General features: G+C 42.9%; 2 protein-coding genes across 17 annotated transcripts in view; one reads left to right on the forward strand and one right to left on the reverse strand.

Annotated features, from left to right (window-relative positions):
- The window catches only part of BMP2 (bone morphogenetic protein 2), a 235838-nt gene that overhangs the window by 187909 nt on the left and 28341 nt on the right, over positions 1-19588 (reverse strand). The window lies entirely within an intron of this gene.
- On the forward strand, positions 345-19422 carry FERMT1 (FERM domain containing kindlin 1). The gene is made up of 15 exons (XM_023923118.2): positions 345-496; positions 3519-3692; positions 5206-5439; positions 6926-7072; positions 7590-7803; positions 8243-8345; positions 9543-9650; positions 10519-10650; positions 10789-10838; positions 12937-13061; positions 14095-14201; positions 14782-15003; positions 15660-15784; positions 17531-17672; positions 18780-19422. Exons 2-15 carry the CDS (start codon positions 3542-3544, stop codon positions 18951-18953), a joined length of 2034 nt encoding a protein of 677 aa, XP_023778886.1. The 5' UTR covers positions 345-496; positions 3519-3541; the 3' UTR covers positions 18954-19422.

The following is a 19588-nucleotide window of genomic DNA, read 5'->3' on the forward strand; positions in this document are numbered from 1 at the left end:
TCTGTCATTGGTTTGTTTTTTCTACCATGCTTTACCTCGCCCTTGTACCACCGTGTAACTCAAAAGCTCAAGGCAAGAAAGACTTTCTGCGGAAATCTGGCTCACGGAGAAGCTTTTGCTCCTTTCCCGTCGGTTCAATCCACTTTTATGCTGTGCCTCTTCTAACACACCCCACCTCACAAACACACCCTTCTTTTCTTTGCCACTGCACCCCCGCTACTGATTTTCTCCGGGTAACCTCGAACTTCTAAAAGCAACACCTGAAGCTGCTCGATGGCCTGGGGTCATCGGTGAGATGGTGGCTCCGGGTGACCCCGATCGCCCGGCGGGCGGACAGCGCTCCTCGCCGCCTTCTCCCACCGCGGGCGGAGGGAAGGGGAAGGGAGGAAGGGCCGCCTCCCCCGGGGGTGCCGCTCCTCCCCTCGCCGTCTCTCAGAGGCCAGGTGGCGGCGAAGGGCGCGGGAGGAGAGGGGAGCGCTGCCGGCGGGGACGGCAGGTGAGGAGCGCGGGGCGCCCGTCGGGAGCGCGGGGCGATGTCGGAGCGCCCCCGGCACGGGGCACCCGCGGGCGGCTCTGCGCTGCCCGCGGCACCTGCGGCAGTGCCCGAGAGCCGGGCTCGCTTCTTTCCCAGCCCTTTTCGCTGCGCTTCGGCGCGCTCCGGGCCCCCGCGGGCGCCGCCTCCGCGGGGCCGCGGCCGCCCGGCACTTCCTCAAAGTGCAAGGGGCGCTGGCGTGGGCGCTGCAGGCCGGACCCCCGGGCGCCCTCCGAGCTGTGCCAGGCACCGCCAACCCCACGGACACTTCGGCTAACATCGCCTCACCCCTCTCGACCTTAACCCCGCGTCGTTAGCACGTTGCTCCAGCACGATTCACATCTTTCTCCGTTCCCACTCAGCGTTTGAAGTTTGGGGCTGTAAAGGGCTAAAATCTGCCGAGAGCTCGATCCGTAGAGCCATTGCTGCTTTTCGATAGCCGCGTTGGCCAAAATGCGCTGCAGAAATCCCGAATGGAGACAGCAGTAGCCTGAGGACACGTTTCTGGCCTGTGTGATCCACCCGTGCCAGGCCTTGCAGCTCCCACGTGGAGCCCAGGAGCTGGGGCGCGTTCCCGAGCAGATCCAGGCTTGACCTGAAGGCTCTAAGATGTGGAGCCCTGACAGTTTGGGCTCTTTTGGGGTTTAATACTGAGGGGTTCGTTGTCCTCGTTGCTTTGCTTGCCCCGTTTTGGAGACCAGGCTTTGTTTGTGCTGCGTACTCCAGTAGATTTACAAGTGTTTGTGTTGCCTTATCTTCAAACTGAAAGCTGCTGGTTGGAAGAGGAAGTGGGGAAGTGCGCGGCTTTAGGGAATGATGGAGTGCCAGGATTAGTGCTCTGAGGTCATGGTTTTCCAAGCCGGTGAAAGCAAGGGTTTCACCCACCCCTTGGGCTGCTCATTTTCATCCATGTCAGCACAGGCACTTGTGTGTAGAATTAGATTGGGAAGCGAAACAATATTTAAAAAGACGCCCAAAAAATCCAGATCAGTTCCTAAATGTTTTCACTGGCCCAAGAGGGCAGATGAGACTACTGCTTTTCTGTAACAATAATGATTTACGGTGGAACAAGAGTGGGCAAAAGCAGAGTTCATCTGCCGGACTGCACCCCTGTGCTACTGAAATAAAATCCCATAGTTCTCATCCTTTGGCCACGGATTACTTTTGAAGTTGTTTATTGATGCCTAGGAGCATGACTAGGGGCATTTTGATTTTTCTAAAGTCAGGGTTTTTGTTTTGCTGTGAATACATTGCAATGACAGCTGTCGTGTGCACCTTGTACTGCACTTGTGCTGAAAGCCTCTCCTGCCTGGGAGACCCTCTTGGGAGCTGGGTCTTGGATGCTTTAGGAGAGCCACAGCCCTTCCCCTCCACGGGTACCCCTGGTCTAGTGCATACCTAAGCTCATAAATCCATGTGGCACACAGCAGCACAAGTTCAAAATCCTTTATCCCAGAGGCAGGAGAGCCAGTGTTCCCAGTGTCCAATACAATGCCCTTATTTACCAAGGCAAGCCAAACAAACTTCTTGGATAAGTGTCAAGCCTTGTTGGTTTAGTAACTGGTGTGTATAGGTGTAGGCTGGCACATGTAAGAACCCAGTTAACAGCAGTGCTTGTTCCATAGTGTGAATTGGCCTCTCGGAGTCACACAGTTATGAAGCTGCAGTTTTCTGACTTGGAGCTCTCTATGTGTGTCTATAATTTTGGAACTTCAGGACAGACTCCCGGTCCCATCCCAGTGAAACTCACTGGGAAAGTGATTTCCCTCCAAAACGATGCCTTTGAACTGGTTAGATTATTCGTTTATAATGCTATTTGTTTAAAGGTAAATCCATCTAATCTTTAATATATACACTGTAATTGCCTTTATGTTTGGAGTCACTTTCCATATTAGTCAACTGTGTCATTACCATCCTATCTCTATTATTATCCCTTTGATAACAATTTTTTTATCAATGGCATTGACATCAGGTTTTAAATTACAAAATACTTGTTTTTAAGAAGATCTGCAACAACCTGTAATGTTGTTACATCCATGCTGGCTTAGTTATTTTCTACATTAAAAGGAGCTTGTGTAGGGCCCCTTCAGCAAGAGTCTGTGACCTGGGCTCTTGTGTGTTGCTGAAAGTTTGCAATAAATGGATTTTATCCATTTTAGTGCCTATGCCTCAGCTACAAAGGTTTGTTTCAGGACTGAGAGCTCATGTGGTGCCTTCTCTCACTGGTTAAATATCACAAATCCTGCCTGCAGCATCAGTTACCTTACACCTACAAGCTCTTTCTTCTGCAGAACCCAGCTGATGATAACCAAAGCTTCTGCTTGGAGCATCGTCTCTAGTTTGTCTTGGCATGATTAGTGTTCACCTGTCCTGGCAGGAGCCTGGTGGGATCTCAGACGATTCACCCTGCTGAGGAGGACACGTGCAAGTCAGCAGGAACTGCAGATCTGTGATTGGATATTGCTGGCAGAGAGCCACTAAAGCTGTCTCCCCTTGTATGTACCCAAATAGGTAAAACTACTCTCTGGATTTGGTCCCATAGGAGCAAGCTGGCAGAACTGCAAGTGTAAACTTTGATTTGCAGTGAAAATTACAGCCCTAAGTGTACAAGTCAGCAAAATGCCATGGTTCACTGGAGAGATCCCACCCACAACTGCAGGCTTTACAGTGTCCAGGCTGGCAGATTAGCACTAGATGGTGGGCAAACCCAGCTAAAACTGAGCTGTCTCTACCCAAATCGAGGCGTCTGGGTTGGGGGTGTGGCAAAATCAGAATAAAACCAAAAAATCCCACATTCCTATCTTGCAAGAGCAATCGCAAGAGCAGAGTCTAGTTCAGAGGTAAGAAGATAACACTTCTGAAGTTCTATCCAAGGCCGCTGCAAAGTCCTGGCAGCATGGAATGATGTTGAGACTATGGAGAAATGCATTTGTTTCAGAGAGTGGAGGAAAAACATCCTGTTTTTTTGGCTGGTTTGCTTTTGCAGAGCTTACACAGACCTTTCCCGAGATGGTTTCCTCCACTGAATATGGGTCACACACCTGGGACCTCTTGCTGACAGTTGATCATCAACATGAAGATGTAGAAAAGGAGTTTTTACTACAGGTCACAGGGGACCTTCATGTTGGAGGACTGATGCTGAAATTAGTAGAACAAATCAGTGAGTAAAGACCTGTTTCATTTACACAGTGTTACTGAGCCATATGTGCATCTCTCCCTCTATGAAGAAAGGCTTCTGTGTGTTTTGAAACGGTACTGCCTCACTTCTGTGTCACGGCACAGAGCGTGGAGGTTCTCAGACTCAGGGGTTTTTGTGGTCAGAACCCCTCCCTGTGTTCCACCCTTTGTGTTACCATAGTGCCAACAAAACTTTGGGTTTGCCTTTCAGTTAGACAAAAATAATTAAACCAGGCTAAGGATTCAACTCCCTCTCCAGAAGGATGTTACAGGTGTGTGCTTTGGGGGGCAGGAGAGGTGGGTGATACCCTGTTTGTCCATGGCAGTCAGAGAGGATGAGCTGTTAAAAGGCACTTCAGAAGTTCCTGTTTCCTGTGCTATCGTGGCATTCCAGCCTAAGTCTGGGCTATGTTACCCATTGCATAGATACATTAGGGAAGAGTTGGGAAAAGCCAAGACTGGCCAAGTCAAAGTTAGGAAATGAAAAGTAAAATCCCCTGTGTACAAGCACAGCAAGGGAGCACAGGAAGAGAATCTGAGGTCACTTCTGTCACCCTCTGTGCACATTCAGACACACAGTTCAGCCAGAAGCTGATGGTAGCCAGAGTTTCCACTGAGTCAGAAGAATCATTTTTCACAGTAATTTTTTTTAAATACTCATCTGGTGTGAAAAAAATTATATTAATATTTAAAGCAAATCTGTAACTGACTTGTGTCAGCAGCTCTCTTGAGACACAGCTCTTACCAGGGGAGTCCAAAACAGGACAGGGCTCTGCTGTGTTATTGACATGCTGAGGAATAGCCTCTGCCTCATGGAGCTGATGAGGAACAAGGATTGATGGAAAGACTGGAACAGCTTGACCAAGATCACACAGAGGCTTTTTGATATTGATATTTTTGATATTTTGATATTTTGATATCTGGAAAGACATCTAATCTTGGAATTCCCATGGAACTGAGAGCAGCTATACTTTATCTCTTTCCCTGTGCACGTGCTGCTACTTAGCTGCGTGTAACCAAGACTTCCGTGGACTCAGAGCTGGTTCTTAACACTCTGGAGATGAGCTGCTCAGTGCTGCTGCCAGGAGGCTGTGGAAGAGCTTGTGCCCATCTGGGTGTACAGGACATTTTGTAGGAGGATTTTCAGCTTGCATTGACAACTTCTGAACTGGACCCTTTTGTTGTTAGTACTTATCCCAGCACAATCCATCATGTATTGCACCATATTTAGCACCAGATTCAGGAGATGTTCTTTCCCTGTGGATATCCACAGGACCAAGGCAGTGCCACAGTCAGCACCTAGGTTAGATCTTCAGGGAAAACAAAGTTGATTCCCAGTGACTGCCACAAGAATTCAGCAAAGAGAGTCTAGATTGGGACCTGTAGTTGTTGCTTTAGTCTAAATGAATATTCCTGTTTGCAGAGACCTGTTTCTGAACCAAGTGTTTTGTATATTTGCTCCATAGTTTGTTAGCAACCATTTTGTATTTTCCTAGAAATAGCACAAGATTGGTCAGACTATGCTTTTTGGTGGGAGCAAAAAAAATGTTGGCTTCTGAAAACCCACTGGACACTGGATAAATGCGGGGTGCAAGCAGATGCAAAGCTGATCTTTACTACTCAGCACAAAATGCTGCGGCTTCGCTTGCCAAACATGAAGACTGTGAGACTGAAAGTCAGCTTCTCTTCCATGGTGTTCAGAGCTGTCAGTGACATCTGCAAAATGCTCAGTAAGTAACGACAAATCTCCTCTGGCAACTAAGCTGGAGCATTTTATTGGGTGACTTTGTTTTGATGTAAAGTCCTTCCTCTCAAAACTGTTTAGCTCAAAGAGAATTTTGAGACAGATTTGTGAGGGTTTCAGCATGCAGTGCATGTCAGTGGTTCTTAGTCTCTGATGGAACGTGTCCCATGAGCTGCATGAGTACTGGATATCAAAGCTGGCTAATAACTGAATAGTCAGAACTTTCTAGGAATCCTTGTCCTCTTGAAGCAGGATTTGTTCCTGATTATTCTGTAGCATTTTGACTAAGAGTTTGAGATTGTCCTACAATATGCCATCATCACCACAGGCTATTTTACCAATGTCCTACACCAGCCATCACCTCAGGCAATTTTACTGGTGTCAACTGATTTATCACCTGCTTTCACAAACATTCATGATATCCAACTCTGCCTGTTATATGTGTTCACTTCAGATATAGCATGTTTTAAATGTTCAAAACTTCTGTATGCCCAGATCTGTTCAGGTCAGGGTATACCTAACAACCCCAACCCAGCTCATGAATGTCTCACAGCACTGAGTCCCCCAGACTCAACTCTTTCCAATAATGGAGTATTTCCAAGTTCAGAGTTTGGAGCATGCCAGATGTGTGCCTGTCATCAATGGGAATCAGTTGAATCTACAAGCAGTCTTCAAAATCCCTTTGGTTTAGGGTAAAATAGGGATTTAATTCCTCATCTTAATTTAGATCTTCTAAGCTTAATCCATTAACATGCTCATCTTCAGAAGGAATTTACTGTCTCATATTGATCCACTTTCGATTTCATCTCCTAGCAGTGGATTGTGAAAGGTGTAGTGTCTTTATTACACCTAACAACTCTGATATAATGATGCCATAATTGTCCAACTGGCACTTGGCCAAATTAAATATTCCTACATTTTCCCTCCAGACTGAGTCAGTACAAAAACACTGTAACTTTGAATGAGTGAATACTGTCAAAAATGTCTTTTTTTCCCCCAGGGTAAAAGTGTTCTTCAGAAATGAAGTGCCAGGTTTGTGACTGGCTGAATTAGTAGTGCATTAGAGAACAGTGAAAACCAAGACAGTATCTTTTATGAGAAATACGTTGAATAACAAAAGGCATCAACCTCAATTGCAGTGGTTCCTGCTTATTCATAATTTAGATATTTCACAGAGGTTATTACGCTTATAGGTGACTGCAGAGCTGTTAGGGAGGAAGAGCTTTTTCCTGGCATTCTAAAATGCAGTTACACTTCCTACAAAAGAAGATTTAAATCCTGTCCAAACTCACTCTTATGGCCCAAAGTCTTTGGCCTTGTTATAAAATTAGTGGATTTTCCACAGTACTACTTTCAACCTGCTAAAAATAAAGTCCAGATTGCAACATGAAGCTTCCTGAAATGTTGTTACCAACCATGGGTGCTCTTTTGGATGTCATCATCTTGCTTCCCTTCCCAAACTGCCTTTGTAGATATCAGGCGGTCAGAAGAACTCTCTTTGTTGAAGCAGTCAGAAGGCACACTCAAAAAGAAAAAGAAAAAAGACAAGAACAGCAAAGAACCAGCTACAGAAGATATCTTAAACCTGTGCAACTCTCCAGTGAGTTCTGGATTACCAGGTAATGAAAAATCAATAGGATTTTATTGTTCTGACTGGAAGTCAAAAAGAGGAAGAAATTCTTTGTTATGCAAAGGAGGCCAGTTTCACGTAGGATGGTCTTGGAGACACAGTGGGCCTGAAATCAGTGGCTTCAGAAATCTCCAATATGTCAGTATTTCTCTGTTGTCTCTAGAAATGTTTTCCTTACATTTCCACACTAGAAAGCAGGTTGTGGCCCTGCACACAGGGTGTGCTTCTGCCCTTTGAAAAATATTCATGAAATTTGGCAGCCTGCAAGGAAAATGAGGAATAAAGGCTTGAAACCATGTGTTTCCCATGTCCAACACAACTGAGATCTCACAGAGCAAGAAAAAGCATTTCTGTCCTTGAGGGCACCTCACCTGTCAAAGGACAAGGCCAGCTGAAAACAGGAGAGATAGGAGACTGTCTTGAAAGAAAAGAGTTCAGTTTTTATGATGGAAAGTAGTGGACAGGAGCATTTTTCATGGAAATAACGTTATACTCTTAACTTACAGCCAATCCAGGTTTATACAGTAAAACCATGACACCCATTTATGATCCTGTCAGTGGGTCACCAGCTTCTTCCACAATTACTTGGTTCAGTGATGGCTCCTTGACTGAGCAGAGCTGCAGCATCCTGGCCCTCAGTCATCCCACCTGTTCTCCGGAGATGCTGGCAGAGATGTACCAGCCACGGACTTTGGCTGACAAAGCCAAACTCAATGCAGGGTAAGGTGCCTCTCCTGACATCCTTTGGGTTTAAAATGAGGAATGATGTCATTGTGCAGGCTCTGGGCTAAAGTCTGTTGTTAGATGAAGGCAAATTCAGTTGAGCACGGTGGGCACAGCTAAAGGACAGTTCGGATGGCAAACTCCAAAGGCTCTAAGTAGACAGTGGAAAGAGACATGTGGATAAGTTCAATCATTTTGCATTAAAAATAGGTGACTGAGCTGTGCACAAGTAAACACTGCTTATTGTATATACATAGAAAGTGGAAGTTGGAAGTCTATATGAATGCTCCACCTTTTTGAGTTACATGCATGTTCTCTAGATTTAGAGGAATTAGAGATGCTTGTTCCCACTTTTGTTTCACAATTGCACTGGAGCTCTGGCAGGTGTGATGGTTTTTCCTGTGCAGATGAATCTGTGGGTTGTTTTCTTCCACAGCTGGCTGGATTCATCTCGATCACTTATGGAACAAGGCATTCTGGAGGAAGATCAACTTCTTCTACGCTTTAAATATTACACTTTCTTTGATTTGAATCCAAAAGTAAGAGCCTTGTTTTTATTGCTATTCATTGTTTGCCAGCTTTCATGTCAAGGAGTTATACAGTAATATAGAATATATATAGCTCTATGTAGAATTTTAGATGGAATTTGTAACAAGTCCTTCAGAGTGATCAAATTCAGCTTCTTCCCCTCAGCTACGGCTGCACTTTTACCCTCTGGACACTGAATCACCGTTTCTCACATGAAATGAGATCTTAAATGTAAAGATTGGATCTGAAGAGCACCAGAAGCAGTATCCCTATTTCCAGAGGTGCTGATTTACTTTCTGAGTCTCTTTTAACAGGAAAAATTAAGGGGAAAACTCGACTAGCAGTATCCTAAGTGATGTAAGGAGTCCTGATTTTGGAATTGGCCTTAACAATGACATTCATATTGTGCTGCCCTCATTGAATTTCACAGGGTTTTTTTGGGCTGAAGCCCTCACAAGAAATCAGGGCATTTTTCAGTTTATCTGGCATGTTTTTGGGTGAAATAGCACCCCCACTAAAATCCAAGTACATGTCTCAACTTCAGCAGCCCAAACATTTCCCTTCTTTGCCCCAGCCAGCCCTGGAGCCATAGGATGAAATAACCCAAAAGAGCTTCAGGCTACCTTACATCTCACCTCTGCTGGGAGAGGTCACACTCCAAGGTTTACCCTCCCATCACCTACATTTCACCAGCTCTGGGGTTTGAACATTCTATGAGTCACTCCAGCTTACTAACCAAGTACGTAATAAGGAATAATCACTATCCAAAAACCAGATAGTGAATTAAAGCAGATCTGGCAAATCTTAAGGCAGTGCAAAGACAGAACCAGAACTGAAAAAGCCAAGAGAGGAAGAAAGGAAGTGAGGAACAAGAGAGTTCTGCAGGTCACATTCGAGTCAGCCGTGTCACGTGTGGTTTCACATCTTGGTTGCACCAGTCCAAGGCTTCCTGCCCCAAAAGGGGATGTTAAGCCTCACCTTCTGCCTCAGCCAGGGACTCCTGGTTGTTTTTCTGTTGGCTCAGCAAGCCCTGGGATCGTGCACACAATCACATGAGCTGGTACCAGGCAAGGAGGGGAACACAGCAGAGGTGGGAGGAGGAAGGAAACAACCACGGTGGTTCAGCCCAGTGTTAGATCAGCTGCAGCTGATTGAGTTTGTGCCTTGGGGGTCGCTGATGAGTGAGCAGTGTTTGCCCTTTCCTGCAGTACGACGCAGTGCGCATCAACCAAATATACGAGCAAGCCCGCTGGGCCATCCTGCTGGAGGAAATCGATTGCACAGAGGAGGAAATGCTCATCTTCGCTGCGCTACAGGCACGTACTTGAGCCACATTGCAAAACCTGTTCCCTCAAGAGGCAGGATCAGGTTAGGACAGGACTAGGACAGAGCCCAGGCCAGAAGCTCTGCTTGGATTGGGGGTCTGCTCTTAGGGTGAGAAATAAGCAGCAGCATCCATCAGCTAAAGAAACCAAACTCAGTAGCAGCACTAACACCATTATTCACACAATTACGGAAACATTTTACTAACATTATCTGCAACCAGAATGTAACTTTGATATCGGTATTAGTATGAGGTGTTCCTTCCTATACCAGATACCATCCCTTCACCTCTTCTTCCTGAAAATTCCTATAATGTACCATGTGTACGCCATGTGGACATTTCCCAACAGACAGGAAAAAAGCCACAGCACAATGTGAAGAGAGGGACACTATGGAGTACTTGGAAATTTAACATGACTGAGCATGGCTTAGTCTCTGACCATAGGCAATAAAGCACAAACCTTCATTAATAATAGATTCCTTCCTTCTAAGTAGAAATGGAGCTGCCAAGAATTCACAGTCTGTCACTGCAAAACACCAGAGAACCTTGCTTCCAAGTTTCCACCTTCTATGGATGGCAGGACTAGGGATCCAAATGTAGCACTGAGTCAGCCTCCCAGAACAGGGGCAATTATTCAGCAAAGGAATAAACAAACACTGATAATTAAAATAGGAAACCATTATCAGCCATTGCACAGAAATCCCCCTGGGCATGGCTGTTTCCCTGGGAACACCCCCTGATTCCTGCAGAACTTCACACAGTTACCCAAGACCCAGGAGACCAAATATCTGTTTTCAAATCCTGTGATTGTATGTTGATAATTGATGTACTGACTATTGGATACTGATGTTTTATTTTAGTACCATGTAAGCAAGTTATCATTATCATCAGAGACACAAGATTCCACCTGTGAACCAGAAGTAGATGAAGTAGAAGCTGCCCTTTCCAATCTGGAAGTGACACTGGAAGGTGGAAATAAAAGTAACATTTTGGTATGTCCTTTGAGATCCCAGAATCCCTTTTGCTGTGCCAAATCTATTGACTCTCTTGAGCCTTCCTGGTTCTTGATTTTTTTAACAGGTGATTACAGAGTGCATTGTACTAAAATTATTCCTAATTATTCCTGATAGGAGGACATCACAGACATCCCAAAACTTGCTGATAGTCTCAAGCTAGTTAGGTGAGTTGTTAAAATTAATAATAAAACATACAAAACCAAAGGCTTAACCTTACAAGAGATCCCTTGAGTTTTTCATTCTAATGTAGTAATCTTAATATAATAATCTGACAGTTATAAATTGACAAATACCCCAGATAGGTCTAACCAGCCTAATATTTTCTTCCAGTCTTTCTTTTCCTGCTTCTGACAATGTTCCTTGGCAAATCTTTCCCACTCCTGGGATGCTGGGTAGCAATATTTGTACTTATTAAAATACCCTGCTGTCTGTATTTCCTAGTGCACATCAGTCATCGTCTCTAAACAAAAGAGCCTAAGTTTTACTTTCAATCACATTTCCTTTTTTTTGGCAGTAAAAAAAAAAAACCAGAAGGAACTTGCAGTTCTCCCTGAAAATAATTTCTGAAAGTAACCCCAGGGAATGTATTTTTTTAAACAAAAGAAACATCCAAATTACCCCTTTCTTACCAAACACAGAGTCTGTTTTTTCTAATATCAAAATGAGTTTCTGTGATCCCATTATATATTATCTTGTTTTATGGGTGATTTAAATGACTATGGAGACCTCAAGTCTGCAATGCCTTTTATCACAAAACAGTCTTTGTGTTTTAGAAAGATAAAGTGTTCCATTGTACAAATATTTATCAGATTCATCCGTTGACAGATGGTATTTTTAATCTGGGAACTGAAAACTGCACCTGAAAAATGTTAACTGTTGTTAACTGCTGACAATTGTTAATTATTAATTTCCAATTTGGAATTTTGACTATGAATGTGGCTTAAGATGAAAGGGAATTAAGGCTTTTAACAATGGGTTATTTGATTTTCCCCAGCAGTAGAGCAGTTTGCTTTTATAAGCATTCAGCAGTTATTTTTCATCATGAAAAAGTTTCTATATAAATGATAAATCAATTACCAAACCTAAAGTATTGTAGAATCCATGTAGGGTGTAAAACTTTATTCTTTAAACAACAATACTTCGTGGCTATAATTATTTGATTAATTATAAACCTGAATGCAAAGCTGTGCATGTCCTATTGTTTACTGTTCCTATGGTGAGCTTAATTCCTATTTATTCACAGTGTGCACCACAGTAAATGCTGCTTTCACATGGGGACAGTATTGTGGAGAATTGCAACCTTTTTTTTCAAAAACAAGAAAAAGCTTTCTAAAAAGTTTTCAGCAACTTTTTCAGGGATAGAAAAATAATTTTACCTGTCTAAAAAAATTATAGTCCCTTACTTTTGAAGGATGTAGCTTTTTTTAGAAAAACTAAAAGGCAAATTTATTTGGTAGTTTTGAAAATCTGAGGGTTTTTTTAATTTAAACATAAAAAGTACCATTTTCTAGAAAGGATTCTAAACTCAGATTTTTAGAAAGGGTCTGGAGGTACATATAATAAGAGGATATATAGTACATCACTGTTTTCCAGATAGTTCTATATTCTTCTATAATCTATTCATCTTCTTAGATTTAAAGGGAAATACTGGGATTTCTTTTTCTTTTTTCTTCTTTTTCACTTCATTGATGACCTTTGTCACTAGCTGCGAAGTATTTCTCTACTCAAATAGTGCCAATACCTCTGGTTTTCTCTCCTGGAGGGCTAAAAAGCTTCTATAAGTTTAGTGAAGGAATAGAATTTTATTGTGTTAGATAATAATCAGGTTAAGCCAAAAAAAGCTGGTCTCGGCTTCCTTACAATGAATATAAGTTGGTTTTATGGGTGCAGATATTCAAGATAAGGAGCTATGAAAAACTGATGCCAATTCATGTAAATAAATCAGGGCTTACATTTCTGTTACTGAGTTCATGGGAAAAATTAGTCTGTTAGAAGGGAATGGCTTTGATTAGTAATGGAATAAATAAATGAGAAAAATCATAGATGGGATTCGGGAAAAATCTGGATTAAAAACCACATCCATACCTGGGATAACCTGGATTGGATCCAGGCATTTCCCACCTCCTCACTGACACAGGGGTGTCATATCCAATCAAAGCCATGGGTATGACCTTGAATTTCAGGGGCTTTGTAGTATTTGTGAGGCACTTAGCAATTTGTATGTGTTGATATAAACAAATGGGATTTGTTTTTTAATGGTAGGCCCAAGAAGCTGGCACTCAAAGCAATCAAGACATATTGGTTTGTCTTCAGAGACACTTCAATATCTTATTTTAAAAACAAGGAATCTGCACAGGGAGAACCTATTGAGAAATTACACCTAAAAGGTAGGAATTCTTTCTTTGTTTTTTTCTGTTGCATCTGTGAATAAAAGAAGAAATCCCTGCTAGACTCAGGAAGGCAAGCACAGCAGCATTTAGTCTGGGAGCTTTTTCAGTTCCTGAGACTCCTAAGCAGGCAGACTGCACCTGCTGAAGAGGCTTAAACAGAAGGGAGTCAATAGTTTAACCTGAGCTGAGATTATCAGAGCCTGATTTGTAAAGTCCCTTGTACTACTGAATTCTTCAAGATGAGTCAGGTAGGGAATGTGACTTCTGGGATGCTTTATTTCCAAATACTTTCACTCTACATTCAGTGGGGGTGTTCCCCCAAGTCCTTGGCCAACCACACTGGCAGCAGAGGATCAGGGATGACGCCATGGGCAGGAATGCCAGAGGCTGTCCCTGTATTCTGCTGTGCAGGGACAGCTGCAGGACCTTCTCTGGGCCTTGCTTGTGTTGTGCATGGGGATTCCCATGGCTACAACTGCACACAGACACCAGCACCATGTATAGCCTCCATCTACATCTGCTCCTGCAGGAACATCCTTTGTTCAGCATCAGGGAATCAGTGATGGCCAGGACTCATCCTAGAAGAAACCTTTGAAATAGAAGATTGACCCCTGTGAACAAATGGCTCTGCATTCCAGTCTGCATATCCTCAGTAGGTCAGAGAATGCATGGGACAAACAGCCAGGGTGGCTGGAACCTCACCAAGTAGCCTCTCCCACCAGCTCCTCTCCATTTTTAGTGCTGAGCGCTTCTTAAGATCAGGCTGAGGTTTTGGGAGCGCTCACATCACATCACTTCCACGTTGACTCATGTGCTCCCTGAGCTCAGAGCATTCATAACCCTGGCAAGCCAGACCAGGCAGTGAACTGGAACAAAACCCTTTCATTAGGGCCTAAGCTTCAAAAGTGTTGGCCCCTAGTCTCAAATTAAAACAACCACAAAGTACTGTTCCTTAGTGTTAAAGCAGTAATTAAAGTTACTGATATAATAATGAAATAAATGAATTTCCTTCTGATTCCCTGTGATCCAGGATGTGAAGTTGTACCAGATGTAAATGTTGCAGCGAAGAAGTTTGGAATCAAATTACTAATTCCTGTTGCGGATGGCATGAATGAAGTATATTTAAGATGTGATAACGTGAGTAAAAAGACAAGAGAAAATTTGGATTCAAGATTTATGGCAGATTGTCCTGTTCTAGAATTTGAATAGAAAAATGAGGATGCTGCAGAGAGTTTATTATCTAAATCTTTAGAAAATTTAAGAATGATGTGGTGGCCTAACAAATACATAATTTTCTGGTGACATAAGGACAGTAAGTAATCTTGTGTTTATCATCAGTTGCCAAGTAAAACTGGTAGGAAAAAAGCCAGAACAAACTATCTAAAAAAAAATACAAATAAAAAGAAGTTACAGTATTTTGTTCCAATGTTGTCAGAGAATTGAGATTTGGAATTTGTTTTCTTTTTCTTAATTAGAACTCTCCCCATTCAGATGAGGAGAGCATGATAAGGATTTCACATTAGTTTTCAGTTTATTGAAATGTATCAGATCAAATTGTGTAAGAGGTGTTCAATAGGTGAAAACCAGTCATGCAATTAATTTCCAAGAGAATCTATTTCAAGGTACTGGATTTCTTAGAAAATTTAAAACCTAGGTGTTATTAGAAGTAGTCCAATCAGGAAGGAAGAACAGTCCCAAACAATTATCTTTGTTTCAGGAGGATCAGTACGCTCGGTGGATGGCTGCTTGTGTTTTAGCCTCCAAGGGCAGAACCATGGCCGACAGCTCCTACCAGCCCGAGGTCCAAAAGATCCTTTCCTTCCTCCAGATGAAGAACTGGACCATGTGTTCCCAGGCTGCCTCTGAGACAGAGAATGTAGATATGAAACCTGAATGCTTCGTCTCACCACGCTATACCAAAAAATTCAAGTCCAAGCAGGTATCCTGAGTATGGTTTGATGGCTGGGCGTGGGTGATTCCGGTGGTTGCTTAGGGATGCAGCTGGAAGCAGCATTTGGAATCCATGCAGTACAACACCCTGCAAAAATCATTTGTTCCTTTACAACAGGTCTTTTCCTCAAACTGAACACAGGGACAGGTGTTTTGGCACCCTCTCCAAGTATGTCTCCTGCATCCACACCCTGGCTTAAGTCACCCATGATGTTCTGCTCCTGGTAACACTGTTCCTGAAACTCTCTTCAGAGGAACAAAGGAAGGATTTTAAGGACTGCAAGCTACTGTTTGCATCTGAATCAACAGGGTCTTTGGGTCCTCATGCCCTTCAAGTCTTTCTTTCCTCCCACCTAATTCCTTGTCCTGCTTTTCCTGTGCAAGAGCTCAGCCTGAGGAGGGTCCCCAGAGCAGTGTATGGAGCTAGGGCAGTGCTGCACAAACCCAGACCTGAGACCTTGCTGTCCATTCTGCCCTTTGCACTTGGGATGTGTCCCCAAGTGCCCTCTGTGCTGTATCTGCACAAACAGTGACAACAAAGTGTCTGAACACAGCATCAGACCTCATGATTTCTGATTTAGTGAAAGCAACAGGATTTTTGTTCTCCAGTCAGCTGAAAACTTTCTCTCTTCCTGTGTTTCCCAGCTGACTGCCCGTATTCTGGAAGCCCACCAAAATGTATCCCAGATGTCCCTGGTGGAGGCCAAGCTGCGTTTTATCCAAGCCTGGCAGTCTCTCCCTGAGTTTGGTTTATCCTACTACATTGTAAGGTAATTGCACTCTCAGTCATGTCAAGCTGCTGTAACGTGTTCATGCTCAGTGATTTGCAGGAAGTTCTTTGACACCCTGTTCCAAGAACATTTTCTATTCCCCCCCCCCCGACTTTTTTTAATTTTAGTGATTTCCATACTGCTGTTTTTTTCTACTGGAGTAGCACCCAGTAGTTCCAATCCTGGACTCATAATCTGTATTACCTCTGTACAGACCTCTGGGGTTTAGCCTGAAGAAACCTCTCACTAGCATTAAACCCTTACTATCATAAACTCTACAAAATGTATAAAATGCATGTCTAATTGGTGTGCTCAGGCTTGCAGGATGTCTTCACTCTGACCTTTGTTCATTGCTGTATGATAGAATGGTGATTTGTTTTGTATTTAATTAAGAAAACAGCAAATTATCCCTTTTTAAGGTTAATCCGGAAGAGCAGTGAGCACAAGAAAGGTCCCGTTGTGTTCACAGCAGCTTCCTTGGACACAGCAGTGATCTGACCTGCAGCCTTTTCTCTTGACAAAACACCAAAAAGCTGGAAAGTACTGACACAACCATACTTGGAGGCACCTTCCTCAATTTGTGCTTAGCACCCCTCCCAGGGCTAGCTAGGAATCATCTGCTGTATAAACTGAACCAGCTGGGAACCTTGCTCTGGCACAGAGGCCAGCTGACATAGAACAGCCCACATCGGCACTATTAAACTCTGACTTCCCAAAATCCAGTAGCCTTACCTGAACTGTGAGATCCTTGGATATTCCAGGTTCCAAACTGTACCTGGGAGTCACTTGAGAGAGCACTACTTGTTTGGAGCCAGAATTTTCCCTGAATTCCATGCCCAAAAATGCTCCCTGATCCGGTTGAATTTACTAACACAGGTACAGAATTTTTGCCCCATCTGTCAGCATTAATCCTGTTAGAAACACAAATAAACCCAACACCTAAACTGCATTTTGTAGTGGTGAATTGCTACAAATTGCTGGGCAGTATCTCAGTGGATCATTATGCAAAGCACAAATTGTGTCCAGGTCACATTTTTTCCTTAAGGTCCAGTTACAACTAAAGAGAGAAGGTTCATAAATTATCAGAAATACTGAAAATATTCAACTGGCGGGTGAGATTTCTTCCAGCTTTCAGCATGAAGGTAGAGGAAGGTTGTTTCTTTACCAGAGTAATCTATTCCTAGCTATTCCCAACTGAAAAAATTCTGTCCCTCAAAGATTCTGATGCTTTATTTATTTATTTATTCATCTCTAATCAGAAAAAAGTTGAAATGTTAAAATGCCTCAGAAATTTTGTAATGTGATTTATACTCAGAAACATGTATATATCAGTTGTTTTGAATATATAATTTAGGTTAATATAGGTTAATATAACTAGAGGAACATGTTTCAACATGAAAGCAATGAAGCAACAAAAATTATTGTTGGCATTTTTCCAGTAAAAATATAATCAAGTTCATGCATTTGGGAAGAACAGTAATTTTTTTAGCAGAAAACAATGATTTGGAAAGATTTCAGCCAGATCTACCTTCCTGATTATTTTCCATCTTACACCATGGCTCACCAGCCTACACTTTTGCTTTATAATAAATCCTGTTCTAAAGATGGGTCTGAGCTCTCCGCAATCCCAGGCCATTGTGACTTTTCCCACATTTTTTGCACTTCCAGAGGAGAGCAGCTGAAATGTTTCTCTGGCCAGTAATCATTGCAAATCAGATCTGCTGAAAGGTTTTGGGTTTTTTTCAGGTTTAAGGGAAGCAAGAAGGATGATGTGCTTGGGGTGTCCTATAACAGGCTGATACGGATAGACATGGCCACAGGAGATCCTATCACAACGTGGAGGTTCTCCAACATGAAGCAGTGGAATGTGAACTGGGAAATCCGCCAGGTAAACCTGGAACAGCTCTGTGTTCAGTCCTTGCATTTCACACACTCAAGGATGCTTTCAGAAAATATTTTCAAGCCTCAGTGAAGAGATTTTGAACGTGTTGTGACATGTGATTAAATGAGCTGTCTGCAGTTTTGCTTAGTGGAGTCTCTAGTCAAAAATCAGAAATTAAAAGATTGCCAGTTTTAAAGGTTCCTACCAACCTTACCCTTTACAAGTTGCCTGTGATTTTGATGGGATGAAATAGAGACTCCAAGGTGAATTCCAACATATTTGTTTACTGCTCTGTCAGTAAAGATCTCATTTTAACTCTGATGCATCATCCTCTACATTGTGGTGGCTCAATCTCTATTACAGACTATTACAGTTTGTCTTTCAAATCCCAAACTGAGATTGCAAAGCCTGCAACTCTGTGTCAATGTGTGGTGCCTGATTTGGGGTTTCAAAGCTTGAATCCAGCTCTATAAATTATAGATTTCTGGGGCGGAACCAGTGTGACCTGATGTAAATTGAAGCAGCCTGGGAACTGTTGGTGCTTAAGGAGTTTTACACATCCATCTGCAGGAGCCAGCAGAGATCGGATACACTCCCTACTGCTCTCCTGCAGTACTCCCTGCACCACAGCCTGTAATTCTGGGTCAGGTTGCTGGGTTTATATTAAATCCCTCTCAGAAAAGGCAAAATCCACAGTGATCAACTGACCACAGTTTGCTGCATTTTAGAACTAATGGTAGCTGGAAACCAAAACCGGGACCCCAAAGGCTGATTTAAGTCCAGCAATGGACAGATTAAACATTATTCCTTAGACAAAGAGTTGGGAGTATCATTCCTGCTTTTCCCAGTGTTCACTTTATATGCCATTGGAAAAAAGCTAAAAGATTTCGTTGCTTGTTTGAACAAGCACAAAGATCTCACCACAAGAGGGCCCTGATGCAGCAGCAAATCCATAACCAAGCAGCCAAAACCCTGAGCATCCAGCAGACCCAGAACTCTTGGCTAGCAGGAGCAGGTAGTGCTTTGTCATGGTATTTGTGATCCAGCTGTGCTCTCACACTTCTCCTTCTTCCCACCTTATCTCTGTCTCATTTTGCCACATGTTCTCCTTAGGTTGCCATCGAGTTTGACCAGAATGTGTCCATCGCTTTCACGTGCCTGAGTGCAGACTGCAAAATCATCCATGAATATATTGGGGGCTACATCTTCTTGTCAACACGTTCCAAGGACCATAATGAAACACTGGATGAAGAACTCTTCCACAAATTAACTGGAGGTCAGGAATGAGTTGAAGTAAACTCTTTTCCCACTGCCTGCTTCTTCTTATAGCTAAGACTGCCAGAGATTAAACAAAAATATCTCTGATTGTCAATTGCTGGCTACTAATTATTGTACATGTCAGTCAGTACTGGGACTGGGACTGTTGACAGTTTTTTTTAAATACTGAAGCTAAGGTCACTGGATGCAGTATGGAACTCCATCATCAATACTTGAGAAAATTTAATTGTCTTTTTTTTCCTATTGTACAGCTCAATGTTTTTAAATAAACAGTGTCTAGCTACTGGACATTTTTTTTAATCTAGTATTTTTAATTGCAGCAATCTGTTTAAGCATCCAGGGCATTTAACTTGAGGATATGGTACAGTGAATTTTCTTCTCTGTTACAGCCAGGCAACTTCCATTGTTAAACTGGCCATTGTTAAAGAGCCCAGCATGTATCAGAACTGAAGCTGAATAAATACCTATTTTAAAGCTCCATGGCTTGTCTAACACTTGCCCTGAGAACACAAAACATTCCAAAGTCCTGCAGACTAAGCTATCGAAACTCCTGTAGAGATTACTTAGTTGCTCAAAAATGTAGTACCCATTTCTACCTTCATTCACTGAAGTGGAATCCTGAAAGCCAGACAAGCTGCAGAGCA

This window comes from Cyanistes caeruleus, chromosome 2 (genome assembly GCF_971803275.1).
Source record: "Cyanistes caeruleus chromosome 2, bCyaCae1.hap1.1, whole genome shotgun sequence".
Classification (NCBI taxonomy): domain Eukaryota; kingdom Metazoa; phylum Chordata; class Aves; order Passeriformes; family Paridae; genus Cyanistes; species Cyanistes caeruleus.

What these genes read in the sequence shown, in the direction of transcription:
- FERMT1 (XM_023923118.2), top strand. Translation starts at nt 3,542, where the DNA reads ATGGTTTCCTCCACTGAATATGGGTCACACACCTGGGACCTCTTGCTG. An exon ending in TATATTTAAGATGTGATAAC is followed by an intron (nt 14,202 to 14,781) that starts GTGAGTAAAAAG and finishes TCTTTGTTTCAG; the next exon opens with GAGGATCAGTACGCTCGGTG. An exon ending in TTATCCTACTACATTGTAAG is followed by an intron (nt 15,785 to 17,530) that starts GTAATTGCACTC and finishes GGTTTTTTTCAG; the next exon opens with GTTTAAGGGAAGCAAGAAGG.